General features: G+C 37.0%; 1 protein-coding gene across 5 annotated transcripts in view; it reads left to right on the top strand.

Annotated features, from left to right (window-relative positions):
• The window catches only part of ikzf2 (IKAROS family zinc finger 2), a 120,123-nt gene that overhangs the window by 9,066 nt on the left and 87,381 nt on the right, over positions 1-23,676 (top strand). For 3 of the 5 annotated variants that reach the window (XM_061971718.1, XM_061971715.1, XM_061971721.1), the window contains exons 1-3: positions 19,488-19,699; positions 20,320-20,389; positions 23,293-23,342. In XM_061971718.1, coding sequence (XP_061827702.1) covers positions 23,315-23,342 — 28 coding nt within the window. In that variant the 5' untranslated portion in view covers positions 19,488-19,699; positions 20,320-20,389; positions 23,293-23,314. Of the gene's footprint in view, positions 1-19,487; positions 19,700-20,011; positions 20,390-23,292; positions 23,343-23,676 lie in introns of those variants that run through there. The other 2 variants (XM_061971716.1, XM_061971717.2) reach the window with 2 other exon arrangements.

Genomic DNA, 23,676 nt, shown 5'->3' with positions numbered 1-23,676 from the left:
ACTACCCTCATCGGGCTCATCTTGGATGGCGATGAGACCGCCTACAGGAGAGAGGTGGACCGGCTGGCGTCCTGGTGCAGCCTCAACAACCTGGAGCTGAACGCCCAGAAAACAGTGGAGATGATCATGGACTTCAGGAAAGTCACAGCCCCACCATCCTCCCTCACCCGGACTGACTCTCCCACCCCCGTCTCCATTGTGGACTCCTTCCGTTTCTTGGGCACCACCATCACCCAAGACCTCAAGTGGGAGCCGACCATCAGCTCCCTCATCAAGAAGGCCCAGCACAGGATGTACTTCCTGAGGAAGCTGAGGAAACTCAAGGTGCCGACAGAGATGCTGGTGCAGTTTTACTCAGCCATCATCAAATCCATCCTCACCTACTCCATCACCGTGTGGTTCCCCGGCGCCACAGTCCAGGATAAGCATCGACTGCAGCGCATCGTACGTGCTGCTGAAAAGGTTATTGGCTGCAAGCTCCTATCCCTCCAGGACCTGTTCTCCTCCAGGACCAGTAGACGTGTGGGTCGGATCACAGCTGACTCTTCTCACCCTGGACACAAACAATTCTCCCCTCTCCCCTCAGGCAGGAGACTACGGTCCATCCAGACCCACACCTCCCGCCACCTGAACAGTTTTTTCCCCTCGGCCATCAGGCACATGAACAGTAACTCCTAACAGTAGCTCATTTGAATTCCTTCTAAGTCTATAACAAGATCTGATACCTCAGTTACAGCTCTTGTTATGACCAAATCTGTGTTATATGTGTTTTATGTTGCACAATTGCACCAAGAAAAATTCCTAGTTTGTGAACCCGTTCTCAAACAATGGCAATAAAACTATTCTGATTCTGATTCTGATATTGCGTGTGGCAGTTACACTGTCATTATGAGTAAAACCTAATTTTTGTATTTTTAAACCTTACCACAACGCCTGATTCTAGTAAAATTCACATAGATACAATATTACAGGCATTTTTAGACATAATGTTTGGTTTTGGAGTTAGGTTTATATAACTTTAATATTTAGTATGACAGTTATACTGTAATATTAAGTAAAAAAAACAAACTTGTGTCTTTGCAAACCTTACAAAATATTTTTTTCCAGTAAAACTCAAAGATACATTTCTCCAGACATTTTTTTTTTTTTGCCATTTTGCATGTGTTGTTTAGGAGTTATGTTTAAATAACTGTCATATTGAGTGTGACAGTATACTGTCATAGTGAGTAAAACCTGTTTTTTGTATTTGCAAACCTTACAAAAACAACCAATCTAGTAAAACTCACATATATACAATATCACAGGCATGTTTAGACATATTGCATGTTTGGTTTTGGAGTTATGTTTATATAACCTCCTTTCTGAGCCGCCACCTTATCGTGGTAGAGGAGTTTGCGTGTCCCACTGATCCTAGGAGCTATGTTGTCCGGAGGCTTCTATGCCCCCTGGTAGGGTCTCCCAAGACAAACAGGTCCTAGGTGAGGGATCAGACAAAGAGCAGCTCAAAGACCTCTATGAAAAGTACAAATCAAGGACCTAGATTTTTCCTCGCCCGGACGCGGGTCACAGTGGCTCCCCTGTGGAGCCAGGCCCAGAAGTGGCTCACGATGTCTAGCGCCTGGTGACGGGCTCAGCTCGAAGAGGCAACGTGGGCCCCCATCCAATGGGCTCACCACTCATGGGCTGAGTCATAGAGGTCGGGTGCAGTGTGAGCTGGGCAACAGCCGAAGGCAGGGCACTCGGCGGTCCGATTATCGGCTACATAAGCTAGCTCTTGGGACGTGGAACGTCACCTCGCTGGGAGAGAAGGAGCCTGAGCTGGTGCGCGAGGTGCCGAAGTTCCGGCTAGATACAATTTGACTCACTTCGACGCGCAGCAAGGGCTCTGGAACCTGTTCTCTCGAGAGGGACTCTCTTCCACTCTGGCGATGCAAACAATGAGAGGCTGGGGTGGCAATTCTTGTTGCCCCCCGGCTCAAAGCCTGCACGTTGGACTTTAACCCACTAGACGAGATGGTAGCTTCCCTCCGCCTTCGGGTTGGGGGACGGGTCCTGACTGTTGTTTGTGTTTACGCACCAAACAGCAGCTCAGAGTACCCACTCTTTTTGGATTCCCCTGAGGGAGTACTGGAGAGTGCTCCCTTGGGTGATTCTCTTGTTCTGCTGGGGGACTTCAACGCTCATGTTGACAACGACAGTGAAACCTGGAGAGGCGTGATTGGGAAAAATGGCCGCCCGGATCTGAACCCAAGTGGTGCTTTGTTATTAGACTTTTGTGCTCGTCACGAATTGTCCATAACAAACACAATGTTCAAACTTTAGGGTGTCCATATGTGCCTTGGCACCAGGACACCCTCGGCCACAGTTCCATTATTGACTTTGTAGTTGTGGCATCGGATTTGCGGCCTCATGTTTTGGACACTTGGTGAAGAGAGGGGCAGAGCTTTCTACCGATCACCACTTGGTGGTGAGCTGGCTCCGATGGTGGGGGAGGATGCCGGACAGACCTGGCAGGCCCAAACGCATTGTGAGGGTCTGCTGGGAACGCCTAGCAGAGTCTCCTGCTTGGTGCCTGTCGTGGCGGTAATCCTAGAACCCGCTGGGGGACACCAGCAGTGAGGGATGCCGTCAAGCTGAAGAAAGAGCCTACGGGTTCTTTTGGCTCATGGGACTCCAGAGGCAGTGGACAGGTACCGACAGGCCAAGCGAAGTGCGGCTTCAGCGGTCGCGGAGGCAAAAACTCGGACATGGGAGGAGCTAGGGGAAGCCATGGAAAACGACTTCCGAACGGCTTCGAAGCGATTCTGGACCACCATCCGCCGCCTCGGAGGGGGGGGAGCAGTGCACTGTCAACACCGTGTATGGTGAGGATGGTGTGCTGCTGACCTCTACTGCGGCTGTTGTGGATCGGTGGAGGGAATACTTCGAAGACCTCCTCAATCCCACCAACAAGTCTTCCCATGAGGAAGCAGTGCGTGGGGAATCTGTGGTGGGCTCACCTATTTCTGGGGCTGATGTTGCCATGGTAGTTAAAAAGCTCCTCGATGATATCCGTCCGGAGTTCCTTAAGGCTCTGGATGCAGTGGGGCTATCTTGGTTGACAAGACTCTGCAATATCGCGTGGACATCGGGGGCGGTACCTCTGGATTGGCAGACCGGGGTGGTAGTTCCCCTCTTTAAGAAGGGGAACCGGAGGGTGTGTTCAAACTATCGTGGATCACACACTGAATAGACCTTTCCCGGTAAGGTCTATTCATGTGTACTGGAGAGGAGGCTTTGCCGGATAGTCGAACCTCGGATCCAGGACGAACAGTGTGGTTTTCGACAAACCGCTTACAAATGTGTTTAGTTAAGAAAATCCACAATATAAATATATTATTACATATTTTGTATTTGCAAACTTTACAAAAACAACTGATTCTACTAAAACTCACATGGATACAATATTACAGGCATTTTCAGACATAATGCATGTTTGGTTTTTGAGTTATGTTTATATAACTTTCATATTTAGTATGACAGTTATACTGTCATAGTGAGGGAAAAAAAACTAACTTGTGTCTTTACAAACCTTACAAAACATTTTTTCCAGTAAAACTCACAAAGATACATTTCTCCAGGCATTATTAGCCATTTTGCATGTGTGGTTTAGGAGTTATGTTTAAATAACTGTCAGATTGAGTGTGACAGTATACGGTCATAGTGAGTAAAACCCATATTTTGTATTGGCAAACTTTACAAAACAACTGATTCTAGTAAAACTCACATGGATACAATATTACAGGCATTTTCAGACATAATGCATGTTTGGTTTTTGAGTTATGTTTATATAACTTTCATATTTAGTATGATAGTTATACTGTCATAGTGAGGGAGAAAAAACTAACTTGTGTCTTTACATACCTTACAAAATATTGTTTCCAGTAAAACTCACACAGATACATTTCTCCAGGCATTATAAGCCATTTGGCATGTGTGGTTTAGGAGTAATGTTTAAATAACTGTCATATTGAATGCGACGGTTATACTGTCATTATGAGTAAAACTAATTTTTGTATTTGTAAACCTTACCAAAATACCTGATTCTGATAAAACTCACATAAATTCAATATCACAGGCATTTTTAGACGGATTGCAAGTTTGGTTTTGGAGTTATGTTTATGTAACGTTCATATTTAGTATGACAGTTATACCGTAATGTTAAGTAAAAAAAAACTAACTAGTGTCTTTATAAACTTTACAAATATTTTTTTTTCAGTAAAACTCACAAAGATACATTTTCCAGGCATGATTAGCTATTTTGCATATGTGGTTTAGGAGTTATATTTAAATAACTGTCTTATTGAATGTGGCAGTTATTACCAAAATACCTGATTCTGGTAAAACTCACATTGATTCAATATTACAGGAATTTTTAGACGGATTGCAAGTTTGGTTTTGGAGTTATGTTTATATAACTTTCATATTTAGTATGACAGTTATACTGTCATAGTGAGTAAAAAACAAACTAACTTGAGTCTTTACATACCTTACAAAATATTTTTTCCAGTAAAACTCACAAAGATACATTTCTCCAGGCATTATTAGCCATTTGGCATGTGTGGTGTAGGAGTTATGTTTAAATAACTGTCATATTGAATGTGGCAGTTATACTGTCATTATGAGCAAAACCTAATTTTTGTATTTGTAAACCTTACCAAAATACCTGATTCTGATAAAACTCACACATATTCAATATTACAGGAATGTTTAGACGGATTGCAAGTTTGGTTTTGGAGTTATGTTTATGTAACTTTCATATTTAGTATGACAGTTAAACTGTCATATGGAGTAAAAAAAAAAACTAACTTGTGTCTTTACAACCTTACCAACTATTTTTTTCCAGTAAAACTCACAAAGATACATTTCTCCAGGCATTATTAGCCATTTTGCATGTGTGGTTTAGGAGTTATGTTTAAATAACCGTTAGATTGAGTGTGACAGTATACTGTCATAGTGAGTAAAACCCATATTTTGTATTTGCAAACTTTACAAAAACAACTGATTCTAGTAAAACTCACATGGATACAATATTACAGGCATTTTTAGCATTTTGCATGTTTGGTTTAGGAATTATGATGGAATACATTTTTATTGTACATTTTCAGACATAATGCATGTTTGGTTTTGGAGTTATGTGTATATATCTTTCATATTGCAGGATGGGGCGCCATCCTGCAATGGCGCCCCATAATACACCTGCTGTGATCCTGTTTTTATGTTTTTATGTTTTTATTAATTCTATTTTAATTATTTATTTTTTATCATGTTCTGTTTGTGTTGTGTTGTGTTTGCTCGGTACTCGTTTTATCTTTTAACCTGCTCATTGTACAGCACTTTGGCTACCCCTGTGGTAAATTTTAAATGTGCTTTATAAATAAAGTTGATTTGATTTGATTTGATATTTAGTGTGACAGTTATACTGTCATAGTGAAACTCACAAAGATACATTTTCCAGGCATTATTAGCTATTTTGCATATGTGGTTTAGGAGTTATATTTAAATAACTGTCTTATTGAATGTGGCAGTTATTACCAAAATACCTGATTCTGATAAATCTCACATAGATTCAATATTACAGGCATTTTTAGACGGATTTGCGAGTTATGTTTAAATAACTGTCAGATTGAGTGTGACCGTATACTGTCATAACTGTCATAGTGAGTAAAACCCATATTTTGTATTGGCAAACCTTACAAAAAAGACTGATTCTGATAAAACTCACATACATTCAATATTACAGGCATTTTTAGACGGATTACAAGTTTGGTTTTGGAGTTATGTTTATGTAACTTTCAAATTTAGTATAACAGTTATACTGTCATATGGAGTAAAAAAAAATAACTTGTGTCTTTACAACCTTACCAAATATTTTTTTCCAGTAAAACTCACAAAGATACATTTCTCCAGGCATTGTTAGCCATTTTGCATGTGTGGTTTGGGAGTTATGTTTAAATAACTGTCTTATTGAATGTGGCAGTTATTACCAAAATACCTGATTCTGGTAAAACTCACATAGATTCAATATTACAGGCATTTTTAGACGGATTGCAAGTTTGGTTTTGGAGTTATGTTTATATAACTTTCATATTCAGTATGACAGTTATACTGTCATATTGAGTAAAAAAAACTAACTTGTGTCTTTACAAACCTTACAAAATATTTTTTTCCAGTAAAACTCACAGAGATACATTTCTCCAGGCATTTTATGTGTGGTTTAGGAGTTATGTTTAAATAACTGTGGCAGTTATACTGTCATTATGAGTAAAACCTAATTTTTGTATATGTAAACCTTACCAAAATACCTGATTCTGGTAAAACTCATATAGATTCTATATTACAGGCATTTTTAGACATTTTACATGGAGTTATGTTTATCTAACTTTCATATTTGGTATGACAGGTATACTGCCATATTGAATACCACAAACTAACTTGTGGTTTTGCAAACCTTACAAAATATATTTTTGTAAATAAAACTAATAAAGAAATATCTCTCCAGGCATTATTAGCCATTTTGCATGTGTTGTTTAGGAGTTATTTTTAAATAATTTTTTATTGCTTTTTTCGCAGTATCTCAGGATTCTAAGAACCTTACTGTCATATTGAGTAAAAAACTACTTTTTGTGTTTGCAAGATTTAAAAAAGCATATGTTTCGAATAAAACTCCCAAGGATGCATTATTGCAGGCATTATTAGCCATTTTTCATGTGTGGTTTAGGAGTTATGTTTAAAAAACTGTCATATTGAGTCTGACAGTATACTGTTATAGTGAGTAAAACCTAACTTTTTATTTGCAAACCTTACAAAAACAACTGATTCTTGTAAAACTCACATGGATTCAAAATTACAGGCATTTTTAGCATTTTGCATGTTTGGTTTAGGAATTATGATGGAATACATTTTAATTGCTTTTTTCGCAATATCTCAGGATTTTAAGAACATTACTGTCATATTGAGTAAAAAAATGTAGCTTGTGTCTTTACAAACCTTAACAAATATTTTTTTTCCCAGTAAAACTCCCAAGGATGCATTATTTCAGGCATTATTAGCCATTTTTCTTGTGTGGTTTGGGAGTTATGTTTAAATAACTGTTAGATTGAGTGTGACAGTTATACTGTCATTATGAGTAAAACCTAATTTTTGTATTTGTAAACCTTACCAAAATACCTGATTCTGGTAAAGCTCATATAGATTCAATACTACAGGCATTTTTAGACATTTTACATGGAGTTATGTTTATATAGCTTTCATATTTGGTATGACAGGTATACTGCCATATTGAATACAAAAAACTAACTTGTGGTTTTGCAAACCTTACAAAATATATTTTTGTAAATAAAACTAATAAAGAAATATCTCTCCAGGCATTATTAGCCATTTTGCATGTGTTGTTTAGGAGTTATTTTTAAATAATTTTTTATTGCTTTTTTCGCATTATCTCAGGATTCTAAGAACCTTACTGTCATATTGAGTAAAAAACTACTTTTTGTGTTTGCAAGATTTAAAAAAGCATATGTTTCGAATAAAACTCCCAAGGATGCATTATTGCAGGCATTATTAGCCATTTTTCATGTGTGGTTTAGGAGTTTTGTTTAAAAAACTGTCATATTGAGTGTGACAGTATACTGTTATAGTGAGTAAAACCTAACTTTTTATTTGCAAACCTTACAAAAACAACTGATTCTTGTAAAACTCACATGGATTCAAAATTACAGGCATTTTTAACATTTTGCATGTTTGGTTTAGGAATTATGATGGAATACATTTTAATTGCTTTTTTCGCAATATCTCAGGATTTTAAGAACATTACTGTCATATTGAGTAAAAAAAATTGTAACTTGTGTCTTTACAAACCTTACCAAATATTTTTTTCCAGTAAAACTCCCAAGGATGCATTATTTCAGGCATTATTAGCCATTTTTCATGTGTGGTTTAGGATTTATGTTTAAAAAAACTGTCATATTGAGTCTGACAGTATACTGTCATGAGTAAAACCTAATTCTTGTATTTGTAAACCTTACCAAAATACCTGATTCTGGTAAAACTTATATAGATTCAATATTACAGGCATTTTTAGACATTTTACATTGAGTTATGTTTATAAAACTTTCATATTTGGTATGACAGTTATACTGCCATATTGAATAAAAAAACTAACTTGTGGTTTTGCAAACCTTACAAAATATAATTTTTCAAATAAAACTAACAAAGAAATATCTCTCCATAAATTCTAAACCACCAATGAAAAATGGCTAATAATGCCTGAAATAATGCATCCTTGGGAGTTTTATTCGAAACATATGCTTTGTTAAATCTTGCAAACACAAAAAGTAGTTTTTTACTCAATATGACAGTCAGGTTCTTAGAATCCTGAGATAATGCGAAAAAAGCAATACAAATGTATTAAAACATAACTCTTAAACACATGCAAAATGGCTAATAATGCCTGGAGAGATATTTCTTTGTTAGTTTGATTTGAAAAATTATCTTTTGTAAGGTTTGCAAAACCACTAGTTAGTTTTTTTTATTCTATATGGCAGTATAACTGTCATACCAAATATGAAAGTTTTTTAAACATAACTCAATGTAAAATGTCTAAAAATGCCTTTAATATTGAATCTAGTTTTACCAGAATCAGGTATTTTGGTAAGGTTTAAAAATACAAAAATTAGGTTTTACTCATAATAACAGTATAACCGTCACACTCAATCTGACAGTTATTTAAACCTAACTCCTAAACCACACAAGAAAAAAAGGCTAATAAAGCCTGAAATAATGCATCCTTGGGAGTTTTACTGGAAAACATATTTGGTATGTATTGTAAAGACAAAAATTAAATGTTTTTACTCAATATGACAGTAATGTTCTTGAAATCCTGAGATATTGCGAAAAAAGCAATAAAAATGTTTTCCATCATAATTCCTAAACCAAACATGCAAAATGCTAAAATGCCTGTAATATTGAATGTATATGAGTTTTACCAGAATCAGGTATTTTGGTAAGGTTTACAAATACAAAAATTTTGTTTTACTCACAATGACAGTATACTGTCAGTTTCAATATGACAGTTTTTTAAACATAACTTCTAAACCACCAATGAAAAACGGCTAATAATGCCTGAAATAATGCATCCTTGGGAGTTCTATTCGAAACATATGATTTGTTAAATCTTGCAACCACAAAAAGTAGTTTTTTACTCAATATGACAGTCAGGTTCTTAGAATCCTGAGATAATGCAAAAAAAGCAAAAAATAAATTATTAAAACATAACTCTTAAACAACACATGCAAAATGGCTATTAATGCCTGGAGAGATATTTATTTGTTAGTTTTATTTGAAAAATTATCTTTTGAAAGGTTTGCAAAACCACAAGTTAGTTTTTTGTAATCATTATGGCAGTATAACTGTCATACCAAATATGAAAGTTTTATAAACATAACTCCATGTAAAATGTCTAAAAATGCCTGTAATATTGAATCTATATGAATTTTACCAGAATCAGGTATTTTGTTAAGGTTTACAAATACAAAAATTAAGTTTTACTCATAATCACAGTATAACCGTCACACTCAATCTGACAGTTTTTTAAACCTAACTCCTAAACCACACAAGAAAAAATGCTAATAAAGCCTGAAATAATGCATCTTTGGGAGTTTTACTGGAAAACATATTTGGTAAGGTTTGTAAAGACACAAGTTAATTTTTTTTTACTCAATATGACAGTAATGTTCTTAAAATCCTGAGATATTGCGAAAAAAGCAATAAAAATGTTTTCCATCATAATTCCTAAACCAAACATGTAAAATGCTAAAAATGCCTGTAATATTGAATATATATGAGTTTTACCAGAATCAGGTATTTTGGTAAGGTTTACAAATACAAAAATTAGGTTTTACTCATAATGACAGTATACTGTCAGTTTCAATATGACAGTTATTTAAACGTAACTCCTAAACCACACAAGAAAAATGGCTAATAATGCCTAAAATAATGCATCCTTGGGAGTTTTACTGGAAAACAATATTTGGTAAGGTTTGTAAAGACACAAGTTACATTGTTTTACTCAATATGACAGTAATGTTCTTAAAATCCTGAGATATTTTTAAAAAAGCAATACAAATGTATTCCATCATCATTCCTAAACCAAACATACAAAATGCTAAAAATGCCTGTAATTTTGAATCCATGTGAGTTTTATGAGAATCAGTTGTTTTTGTAAAGTTTGCAAATACAAAAATTAGGTTTTACTCACTATAACAGACTCAATATGACAGTTTTTTAAACATAACTCCTAAACCACACATGAAAAATGGCTAATAATGCCTGAAATAATGCATCCTTAGGAGTTTTACTGAAACAAATATTTGGTAAGGTTTGTAAAGACACAAGTTACATTTTTTTTACTCAATATGACGGTAATGTTTTTAGAATCCTGAGATATTGCGAAAAAGGCAATAAAAATGTATTCCATCATAATTCCTAAACCAAACATGCAAAATGCTAAAAATGCCTGTAATTTTAAATCCATGTGAGTTTTACTAGAATCAGTTGTTTTTGTAAGGTTTGCAAATACAAAAATTAGGTTTTACTCACTATAACAGTATACTGTCAGACTCAATATGACAGTTTTTTAAACATAACTCCTACAACCACACATGAAAAATGGCTAATAATGCCTGAAATAATGCATTCTTGGGAGTTTTACTGGAACAAAATATTTGGTAAGGTTTGTAAAGACACAAGTTACTTTTTTTTACTCAATATGACAGTAATGTTCTTAAAATCCTGAGATATTGCGAAAAAAGCAATAAAAATGTATTCCATCATAATTCCTAAACCAACTAAAAATGCCTGTAATTTTGAATCCATGTGAGTTTTAAGAGAATCAGTTGTTTTTGTAAAGTTTGCAAATACAAACATTTGGTTTTACTCAATATAACAGTATACTGTCAGACTTAATATGACCGTTTTTTAAACAAAACTCCTAAACCACACATGAAAAATGGCTAATAATGCCTGAATTAATGCATCCTTTGGAGTTTTATTCAAAATATATGCTTTTTTAAATTTTGCAACTCAATATGACAGTAATGTTCTTAAAATCCTGAGATATTGCGAACAAAGCAATACAAATGTATTCCATCATAATTTCTAAACCATTGATTGATTGATTGAGACTTTTATTAGTAGGTTGCACAGTGAAGTACATATTCCGTACAATTGACCACTAAATGGTTACACCCGAATAAGTTTTTCAACTTGTTTAAGTCGAGGTCCATACATATATATACTATCAGATATACCTGTATACTATCATCATAATACAGTCATCACACAAGATAATCACATTGAATTATTTACAATCCGGGGTGTGGAGGGGTGCGGGGGGGTTAGGTTTGGTTGTTATAATCAGTCATCAACAATTGAGAACAGAGAAATGGATATTGGAACAGTGTAAGTCTGACTTGGTAGGATATGGACAGCAAGTAGTGGGCAGAGAGAGAGAGAGATCAGAAGGCATAAGAAAAAGTATCTGCATTTGATTGGTTACATTTGATTAACAATCCGGGGAGGGTGTTAGTTTAGGGTTGTAGCTGCCTGGAGGTGAACTTTTATTGTGCTTTTGAAGGAGGATATAGATGCACTTTCTTTTATACCTGTTGGGAGCGCATTCCACATTAATGTGGCATAGAAAGAGAATGAGTTAAGACCTTTGTTAGTTCGGAATCTGGGTTTAACGTGGTTAGTGGAGCTCCCCCTGGTGTTGTGGTTATGGCGGTTAAGGAAGTAGTTTGACATGTACTTCGGTATCAGGGAGGTGTAGCGGATTTTATAGACTAGGCTCAGTGCAAGTTGTTTTACTCTGTCCTCCACCCTGAGCCAGCTCACTTTGGAGAAGTGGGTAGGAGTGAGGTGGGATCTGGGGTGGAGGTCTGAAGTAATCTGATTAGCTTGTTCTGGGATGTTTGGAGTTTAGATTTGAGGGTTTTGGAGGTGCTAGGATACCAGGAGGTGCATGCGTAATCGAAAAAGGGTTGAACGAGAGTTCCCGCCAGAATCCTCATGGTGCTTTTGTTGACCAGAGAGGAGATTATATAGAGAAATCTCGTTCGTTGGTTGACCTTTTTGATTACCTTGGTTGCCATTTTATCACAGGAAAGATTAGCCTCTAGAATGGAATCTAGGTAGGTGACCTCATCTTTCCTGGTGATAACAATGTCACCCACTTTTATAGTGAAGTCATGACTTTCTTAAGGTTGATGTGGGACCCAAATAGGATGGATTCCGTTTTACCCAAGTGTATGGATAGCTTGTTGTCAGCGAGCCAGGTGCAAATTCTACAGAGTTCAGCACTGAGGATTTTCTCCACCTGTGACTTGTCCTTGTCTGATACCAGCAAGGCCGAGTCATCCGCAAACAAGAACAATTCACAGTCGCATGCCGATGACAAGTCGTTTATGTACAGGTATATTAGGAACAGTAAAGGCCCCAATACACTACCTTGGGGGACTCCACAGCTCACTGAGAGGGGGGGGGGACACGGTGCCATTCACCTCTACCACCTGCTCCCTCCCCTCTAAGTAAGATTGCATCCAGCTCGATGAGGTTTTGTTAAATCCGATTGCTCTGAGCTTATCCAACAGTATAGCGTGGTTAACGGTGTCAAAGGCGTTCTGAAGGTCCAGCATGACCATGCCGCAGTATTTGCCCGCGTCCACCTCATGTTTGATGTGGTCGGTCAGATAGAGAAGGCATGTGTCAGTGGAGTGGTTAGTTCTGAAGTCGGATTGGAATTTGTACACGAGTTTATTAGTAGCAAGGAAACTATCGACCTGTTCATAAACTATTTTCTCCATTACTTTCGAAATGGAACTGAGAATAGAAACAGGTCGGTAGTTGCCAGGTTCCAATTTGCTTCCTTTTTTAAAGAGGGGAGTTACTCTTGCTATCTTAAAATATTTTGGTACTTGGCCTTGTGTAATTCATAGGTTTATTAGGTGTATGATTGTATGATGATCGGGAAAATGATGGAGGCAGAGTCCCTGAGGAATCTGGAGGGGATATTGTCAAGGCCGGTGGCCTTGTTTGGGTAGAGCGCGCTCAATTTTTTAAACACCTCATCAGCTGTGACCATTTCTAATTTGAAATCATTGTTGGATACTCCTAGCTTTCTGTAGAAGGCTTTAATGTGTTCTACACCAAAGCGACCAGAGTGGTGGGACAGCTTGTTGACAAGAGTTGCGGCTATGCTGGTGAAAAAGGTGTTAAGTCTGCTTGCAAACAAAAATGCTAAAAATGCCTGTAATTTTGAATCCATGTGAGTTTTATGAGAATCAGTTGTTTTTGTAAGGTTTGCAAATACAAAAATTAGGTTTTACTCACTATAACAGTATACTGTCAGACTCAATATGACAGTTTTTTAAACATAACTCCAAAACCACACATGAAAAATGGCTAATAATGCCTGAAATAATGCATCCTTGAGAGTTTTATTCGAAACAGATGCTTTGTTAAATCTTGCAAACACAAAAAATAATTTTTTTACTCAATGTGACAGTAAAGTTCTTAGAATCCTGAGATAATGTGAAAAAAGCAATACAAATGTATTTAAACATAACTCCCAAACAACACATGCAAAATGGCTAATAATGCCTGGAGAGATATTTCTTTGTTAGTTTATTTAAAAAAAAAAATATTTTGTAAGGTTTGCAAAACCACAAGTTAGTTTTTTTTTATTCAATATGGCAGTATAACTGTCATACCATACTCGCTTTTTTGCATTATCTCAGGATTCTAAGGACATTAGATAGATAGATAGATGGATAGATAGATAGTACTTTATTGATTCCTTGATTCCTGCACTTGGGATGAAGCAGTCTAGCACTGAACAGGCTCTTCTGGATACTGATTACGGTATGCAGAGGGTGACTGGCATCATCCATGATCATACTTGCCAACCCTCCCGAATTTTCCGGGAGACTCCCGAATTTCAGTGCCTCTCCCGGGACAACCATTCTCCCAAAAATCTCCCAATTTCCAGCCGGACAACAATATTGGGGGCGTGTCTTAAAGGCACTGCCTTTAGCGTCGTCTCTCACCTGAAAAGGAGACTATTATATATGTCTCCGTTATCCATAGGTTTAACTATAACCCATAAAGTAGGCAGGCACGGAGCTATTTCTCAGCTTGTGTTTATTCCAGCCGGCACGTTAATACTGTAGCGGCTGGCTACGGGGTGTTAGCCAATGACTGTGGCTGGGTGCGGGACTTCCGGGAGAGATAGGGAAGTGACGTTGTTAATAGGAAGTGGGTGTTCGAGTTTTGCCGGGAAAAGGGATAGACACACATTGGAGCTGTTGTGTGGTTGAATTACATCTTGTGCAATAAAGACAAGACAAACAAAGAAGTCGTATGAGCCTACATTCCTGGGATTATTACAATACACTGACACACAACTTCCAGATTTCCATCATGCATTGCTTCAAAACTACGGCACGTTGTAATATACAACATTTCCAGCCGGACAACAATATTGGGGGCGTGCCTTAAAGGCACTGCCTTTAGCGTCCTCTCTCACCTGAAAAGGAGACTATATATATTATATATATATATATATATATATATATATATATATATATATATATATATATATATATATATATATATTAGAGATGCGCGGTTTGCGGACACAACCGCGGAGTCCGCGGATTACCCGCGGGTCGGGCGGTTGAAATAAAAAAAAATTAGATTTTAAATAGATTCAGGCGGGTGGCAGTTAAACCAATTCGGAAATATATATACATAGTTAAATGTTGTTACCCACATACGAAAAACGAGCAGGCACCTGCAGCATGCCACAACAGAAGAAGAAGAAAAAAAGAGATGGCAACGCCGGCAGCAAACGTGGTACGCGACAAACTAAAAAAGGGAATACTAAAGACCAGGGGAAAAAAAGGCCATAAAAGTTCAGCGTGGACTCGTTTTTATGAGGTTGTAAATCAGGATGATAGTAATGCTGGCTACGTGATTTGCAAGAGCTGTGACGCTGTTTATGTCTACGACAGTCACAAAACCGGGACATCTAACATGGTGCATCACATTTGTGCAAAACCCCGAACCTCCACAAACACCCTGAGCATGAGCAGTTTCGTCCGTCGTGATCCCAGAAGAGTGCCACAGGATGTTAAAACAAGGCTTACAGATGCATGTGTGAACGCAGCTGCCTGCAGCAGTTTGAGTGGTGCGAGCGCGCTTGGAGGTGCGCTCAGTGCGGCTCCCAGATGATTGCGCACTGGTGTGCGTCTGGCCCGTGACAGTGTGGCACGCATTGAATGTCTCTGCTGCATTGGATCAGTCTCCTTTCTTTAACAGGCAAAAGCTTTATAACCTCACTAATGCCTTGCATCGTCTATATTAGATATATAACAACGGGCGGGTGGCGGATGGCGGGCGGGTGCGGTTTTGATTAAATGTTAGTTCGGGTGGATGGCAGATGGTTGACGACTTTTGTGATGCGGTTGCGGATGAAATAATTGCCTATCCGCGCATCTCTAATATATACTGTATATGTATATATATATATATAAGAAATACTTTAATTTCAGTGAATTCTAGCTATAAATATACCCCCCCCACCAATCTCCCGAATTTGGAGGTCTCAAGGTTGGCAAGTATGTCCATGATGCTTGGTAGTTTTTCCAGTCTTATAGTTGTTTATTTTTACATAATTTGGGCCGCCAGCTCACAAAACCAACGAAAACAGGACTTCAAAAAAATACAATACTGTGATGAAATCAGCCCAAAATTTACAGGGCATGAATATTTAAAACTGAGTGTCACACACTACTCATCTACTAAACTCAAAGCACCAGCAAGGGTTTTCATTAAATAGTTTTACTTTGGTTTGAGTATGATCAATATGGACTTGACAAGTGGCTAGAAGACCATCATTGATAACCTCCATCAATGATGGAGGTTATGATGGAGCCAGCCTCCAATTTCATAGCTAAGGAAGCTGGCTGTTCACAGAATGCTGTGTCCTCGCATATCAATGCGAAGTCAAGCGGTAAGGGCAAAATGTGGCAGGAGGAGATGCACCAGCAGAAGAGCTGACCGTGGGCTTCTGCCGATTATCAAACAGAGAAGATTCATTAATCTGGCAGAGAAGTAAATGGTGATTTCTTCACAGTATTCAAAATGTTTGAAATCCTGTTTTCAAGGGTTTTATGAGCTGGAGGCCCAAATGATGTACACATAAGAAATCATTGAAGTTGTGGGCTCTGAGTCTATAATCTATGGAAGTTTAACGTTTTGAATGGAATTATGGAAATAAATACACTTTTCCATGATACTCTAATTTTTTGGAAAGGGTCTGTACATGTTAAGCGATATGAAGAGGAAAATACAGCTTGTGTTACAGAAAACCATACTTGCCAACCCTCCCGAATTTTCCGGGAGACTCCCGAAATTCAGCGCCTCTCCCGAAAACCTCCCGGGACAAATATTCTCCCGAAAACCTTCCGATTTTCAGCTGGAGCTGGAGGCCACGCCCCCTCCAGCTCCATGCGGACCTGAGTGAAGACAGCCTTTTTTCACGACGGGAGGACAACAGGTTGACAAGAACTAAATCATCCAGACTAGAGATAAATTGTATTATTATGTTTATCTTACCTAAAAATAAATATATTTATTAATTTAAAAAAAAAGAAAAACTAAATACATTTTTACTATATTTTGCTAAAAACATCAAAATTAATTGTACTTTTATTTGTATTTTTTCTGACTCCTTATTACATCCAGGCATTAGAATTATACATTAAAATAAACATATTTGAAATAATTAATTTTAAATTATCATAATAATTCATTTAAAATGACCATATTTAATTATTAAAATAATTGCGTGTTTATCAACAACTTTAGCATTTTATTCATTACATTTTGAAGCTCTCAGAAGCCAAGTTATGTTATATTCCTTAAGATTTATGTATGCAAGTTTGAAGTATCAATTATCTAAACACAGTTTTGTTTGCATATTTTCAGGATATATATATATATATATATATATATATATATATATATATATATATATATATATATATATATATATATATATACAGTGGGGCAAAAAAGTATTTAGTCAGCCACCAATTGTGCAAGTTCTCCCACTTAAAATGATGACAGAGGTCTGTAATTTTCATCATAGGTACACTTCAACTGTGAGAGACAGAATGTGAAAAAAAATCCAGGAATTCACATTGTAGGATTTTTAAAGAATTTATTTGTAAATTATGGTGGAAAATAAGTATTTGGTCAATAACAAAAATTCAACTCAATACTTTGTTATTGCCAACAAAGGTTATAATACAGAGGTCAAACGATTACTATAGGTCTTTACCAGGTTTGCACACACAGTAGCTGGTATTTTGGCCCATTCCTCCATGCAGATCTTCTCGAGAGCAGTGATGTTTTGGGGCTGTCGCCGAGCAACACGGACTTTCAACTCCCTCCACAGATTTTCTATGGGGTTGAGGTCTGGAGACTGGCTAGGCCACTCCAGGACTTTCAAATGCTTCTAACGGAGCCACTCCTTCGTTGCCCGGGCGGTGTGTTTGGGATCATTGTCATGCTGGAAGACCCAGCCACGTTTCATCTTCAAAGCGCTCACTGATGGAAGGAGGTTTTGGCTCAAAATCTCACAATACATGGCCCCATTCATTCTTTCCTTAACACGGATCAGTCGGCCTGTCCCCTTAGCAGAAAAAAAGCCCCAAAGCATGATGTTTCCACCCCCATGCTTCACAGTAGGTATGGTGTTCTTGGGATGCAACTCAGTATTCTTCTTCCTCCAAACACGACGAGTTGAGTTTATACCAAAAAGTTCTATTTTGGTTTCATCTGACCACATGACATTCTCCCAATCCTCTGCTGTATCATCCATGTGCTCTCTGGCAAACTTCAGACGGGCCTGAACATGCACTGGCTTAAGCAGGGGGACACGTCTGGCACTGCAGGATTTGATTCCCTGTCGGCGTAGTGTGTTACTGATGGTAACCTTTGTTACTTTGGTCCCAGCTCTCTGCAGGTCATTCACCAGGTCCCCCCGTGTGGTTCTGGGATTTTTGCTCACCGTTCTCATGATCATTTTGAACCCACGGGATGAGATCTTGCGTGGAGCCCCAGATCAAGGGAGATTATCAGTGGTCTTGTATGTCTTCCATTTTCTGATAATTGCTCCCACAGTTGATTTTTTCACACCAAGCTGCTTGCCTATTGTAGATTCACTCTTCACAGTCTGGTGCAGGTCTACAATTATTTTCCTGGTGTTCTTTGACAGCTCTTTGGTCTTGGCCATAGTGGAGTTTGGAGTCTGACTGTTTGAGGCTGTGGACAGGTGTCTTTTATACAGATAACAAGTTCAAACAGGTGCCATTAATACAGGTAACAAGTGGAGGACAGAAGAGCTTCTTAAAGAAGAAGTAACAGGTCTGTGAGAGCCAGAGATCTTCCTTGTTTGAAGTGACCAAATACTTATTTTCCACCATGATTTACAAATAAATTCTTTAAAATTCCTACAATGTGAATTCCTGGATTTTTTTTTCACATTCTGTCTCTCACAGTTGAAGTGTACCTATGATAAAAATTACAAAAAAATTACCTCTGTCATCATTTTAAGTGGGAGAACTTGCACAATCGGTGGCTGACTAAATACTTTTTTGCCCCACTGTATATATATATATATATATATATATATATGAAATACTTGACTTGGTGAATTCTAGCTGTCAATATACTCCTCCCCTCTTAACCACGCCCCCAACCACGCCCTGCCCCACCCCCGACCACGCCCCCACCCCCCACCTCCCGAAATCGGAGGTCTCAAGGTTGGCAAGTATGCAGAAAACAAAGCAAATAATTGTTAGATTATGTCGAATATACCGCATTAATAGGAATTTATTTACAATATAAAAATATCTGTGGGCCAAAAATATACACCTCTGCTTTAAAGTATTTTATTGATGAACATTCCCTGCAGGCTTCTGCTGGCCATGTTAAAAATGTTTAGTTTGACAACTGTGCCACACGCAATAAGTGATGGATCTTGTGTCTCTTTATTGTTCATCATTTTGGGGATGTTGGTTTACACAAGCAGAACTTTCCTCACTGGTTTTAATTGTTTCGAGAGCAACACACACCCCATAATACAACACGAGTTGTAATAACCACTAACCGCCACCAGAGAGCGCTGCTGTGCAAATTAAAGACACGTGCACGTGCGTTTTTTTCTAACACGATGAAAGCGCCCCGACTTGTTTTTTTTGTTTTTTTTACCTCACACATGCTTACAAAAAAATCCTTTGGGACGTCAGTGAAGCCAAAGTGTGTTTTTTTTATGTCCACTCACGCACGCACGCACGCAGACTTTTCTAAGGCGCGCAGCAAGTGTCACGTGTCACTCGGAACTCTTCTCTGCAGGGGGTGGAGGACGAAGACCGCAGTGGATCTAAAAGGAAAAAAAAAAAGCTCCTTTTTTATTTTTTTTTATTTTAATTTAGCTAGACTGCCTTTCAGTGTGTGCGTGTGCACGAAGGATGTCGGAGCCGAGCCGAGGCGTTCGCTGTGGATCGCTGTGCAACCTCATGGGACAGATGTTCAGGTAAATAAGAAAAAAAAAAACTTGAATGTTTTTGCAAATAGAGCTAAAATCACAACTTCACCAGAATTGTGGATGATGTCAAAAATGGAGTAATATTTCATCCATAATTGTGTAGACGGCGCATTAATCAGGATATTGATCAATTCATGCGCTGTCAAAACGGGATATGTATCAGGTGTGCCTTGTGACAACCCCCCCCCCCCCCCCCCCCCCCCTTTAAATGTTGCATGCATCCCTGATCATATGCACGTGACTCATGCCTCCAGCGCTAAAAGTTTCTCTCGACGCTGACTGTAGCAACGGATTTTCCAGTCCCTTGAAAACCGGCTGCTCCCTACCGCCATGGCTAATTCCTCAGGAACCGGTGGATCCAGTTTGATCCATCCCTCGTCTTGGTTCCTTCTTAGCGGCCTGGCAGGTCTTCCCTGTCCGTCGTTCCTGCTCTACGTGGGCTGGAGTCAGGTTCGTGTCCGACTTTCCCAGACAGATATTGTGTTTTCTGGAGTCGTCCAGGGAGGGCTTCTGGGGTCCGGGAAGATGCGCGCCGTAACTTTTCCATGCTTGACCTTCCTGATTGCTTTGGGAAACCCCTGAAGAAACACTTTGTCTTTATTTTAAAGGAAGCTGGAAGACGGTCTGCCATCTTCCGACTGATATCACCAAGTCGTTCTGCCCAGGAGGCCACTTGAGGTAATCAAATTGTCTTTCCTTCAGCTTCTTTCCGACCAATAGCCACAAAACATATCCAGCCAATGCAAAATGAAAGTTAGATGACTTCAACTGTGGCATCGCTAATGCAAATCTAAACAAAAAACAACCTTTACGCAAAGATTATTGTTTCGTAGCGTGCACAAAAGTGTTCTCCCTAGAACAGGTCCCTGTTACCACGCAACCGAGCTGTGTTCTTTGCTTTGACTGCAAAGTATTAGTCCAAGATGACCACACGTGTCAAAAGTAGAACAGAAAATTGAATGTGCAAAAGGTTTGGTCCTCATAATGTTGAAAAATGTCTTTAGAAGGTTGTAGACAGGTTAGATGTATTATTCAGGATTCCTACTTCGCAGAAATCTGTTTATTGCGCTCCTAACCGGCAATCAAAGAGGGACGACTATGTATGAATATTAATGTGTAATCGCCTCAAAGTATTTTTACACAGTTACCTGTGCATTTGATTCAAAAACATACAATTTAATGGAAAATTTGCTTCGAAATCATAAGTCAAGAAGATATTAATTCATTTCAACCTACTCAGTGGCCTAGTGGTTAGAGTGTCCGCCCTGAGATCGGTAGGTTGTGAGTTCAAAGCCCCGGCAGAGTCATACCAAAGACTATAAAAATGGGACCCATTGCATCCCTGTTTGGCACTCAGCATCAAGGGTTGGAATTGGGGTTTAAATCACCAACAAATTATTCCCGGGTACGGCACCGCTGCTGCCAACTGCTCCCCTCACCTCCCAGGGGGTGAACTAGGGGATGGGTCAAATGCAGAGGACACATTTCACCACACCTAGTGTGTGTGTGACAATCATTGGTACTTTAACTTTAACTAAAATAAAGTTTGAAATATATGATAATTTAGCATTTAAAAAAAAAAAAGTAAACTTTTTTCGTTAAATAATTCTACATAATTTTTGTAAGAGAACTTTTTTTTTTAACAATATATATATATATATATATATATATATATATATATATATATATATATATATATATATATATATATATATATATATATAATATTACTGTTCCACAATATCTTTAGCTTTAATGCTGTAAAATGGCATAATCTCTTATTGTAATTGTTTAACTTTTTTTCTCAAAATATTACGACATTATTGGTGTACAATGACAACTTCTTTTCTCAAAATATTATTATTTTCTTCATTTTTCATCGTATATTTGACTTTAATCTTAGAAGATTGTATACTTTTCTATTGTAAATTTGTATTTTTTTTTTGCAGAATATTCCTAAAGATTCTTATGTGACAACTTTTTTTTTTCACAATATAGCAACTTTTTTTTCTAAAACAATATGTAGCCTTTTTCTTTTCTTCTTCCGCTTATCCGAGGTCGGGTCGCGGGGGCAGCATTCTAAGCAGGGAAGCCCAGACTTCCCTCTCCCCAGCCACTTCGTCCAGCTCTTGACTGTAATCATTAAATGGCACACTTTTTCCTTAAATTTAAAAATAATAATAATAATACATTTAAAAAATATTTCGACACAATTCTTGTAAAATAACACGTGCTTTTCTCACTGTATCAAGTTTTTTTTTAGTTTTTTTAATTAAAAATACAATTTTCACAATCTATTTTAATACTTTAAAATGGCATATTTTTTTCTTGTAACATTTAAAAAATAAACTCCAAATAGACATAATTCCTGTACAATAACATCTTTTTCCTCAAAATAATGGTAGAGGAAATACTTTTTTTCCTTATATATTTTACTTAAATTTTTTAAAATCTTTGACAACTTTTTTTCACAATAACACAACTTTTTTTCCCCAAAAAAATAAGGCTTCATTTCCACAATATATTAGACTTTAATCAAGTGAAATGGCACACTTTCTCCTAATTTGTGTCGTATGAAAAAAAAAGACATATGTTTTAAATATTTCTACACAATTCTTGTAAAAGAAACTACTTTTTTTTCTTTCAGTTTTAAGTTTTTCTAATAAAAAATACATTTTAACAATCTTTTGAACTTTAATGCTTTAAAATGGCATTTTTTTTTTCTTGTAACATTTTTAAAAAAATCTCAAAATATTACTAATATTACTTGTTTTCTAAAAAAAAAGATACATCGTTTTATTACATTGTTGACTTTAATCTTGTAAAAGTGCATTATTTTATTATGTTAAATATTGTTTTATTCTTAAAAAATTGTGTACAACAGTTGTTTCTAAATGTATCTAATATTTGATTGATATTCAAATCAATGTATTTTGATTTGATAATTTAAACTTTTTTTCTTTAAATATATATTTTTTAACATTTCCACACATTTCTCTTATAATAACACTTTTTTCTCACAGTTTTGCGTTTTTGTAATAAAAAGTAAATAAATGTTAACAATATATTCGACTTTACTCCTTTAAAATGGCCTATTTTTTTGTAACATTTAAAACATTTTTTTTAATAGTCCAACATTTATATAAATATTATAACTTGGTTTTTAAAAAAGAAAAACAAATCATTACATATTTAACTTTAATCTTAAGAAATTACATAACTTTGTCTTGTAAAATATTTAATTTACTCAGAAAATCCCTAAAAATTGTTGTATGACATTTTCCCCCACAATTTTTCAACTTTTTTTCTAAAAATATAGTTTTTTCATGAAATAATCGACTTTAATCATGAAAAAATGTTATACTGTTTTTTCACATTTTCAAAAATGTTTCATTAAAACATTTTTTTCTTAAAATATTTCTTCACCATTCTTTAAAAATAACTTTTTTCTCACAGTTAATAAAAATTAGACTTTTTCACAATTTATTTGACTTGAATCCTGTAAAATGACATTTTTTTCCTGTAAAATGTTAAGTTCTTTGTGAAGGAAATGTGAAGGGCTTGTTTTTTCTCCTACTCAGTCGCTGCATTGCTGCTGTGGAAATGGAGGCACCCAATGGCTACTCTGCTAGTAAGTGCTTTTGTTGCTTTTTCATTACGCTTCATGTGAAGCAAGGACACGAGAGAAAGTGTGCGAGACGCTCCTGTGATATGGGTTTCATTGTTTCACAGGGAAAAAACATTTCCAATTTGTTCAAATTTCAAGAAAAATGTCACTTTAAGAACTTTTATGTCCCAAATATTAATACCTGTTTCAGTTTTTCCTCAACATGCATATGAAGTTGTTTAGGTCATGCCGGTTCTAAAACCTAGGATAGGTCTTTCAGATCGATAACTGATTAGCGAATAGCCCCAGGTCCTTCCCAAGTGAAATAACCATAAGAAGGGAAGGAGCTACAGTTTAG

The sequence above is a fragment of the Nerophis lumbriciformis genome, linkage group LG13 (genome assembly GCF_033978685.3).
Source record: "Nerophis lumbriciformis linkage group LG13, RoL_Nlum_v2.1, whole genome shotgun sequence".
NCBI classification, from domain to species: Eukaryota; Metazoa; Chordata; class Actinopteri; order Syngnathiformes; family Syngnathidae; genus Nerophis; species Nerophis lumbriciformis.
This window is presented reverse-complemented; position numbering and strand designations above follow the sequence as displayed.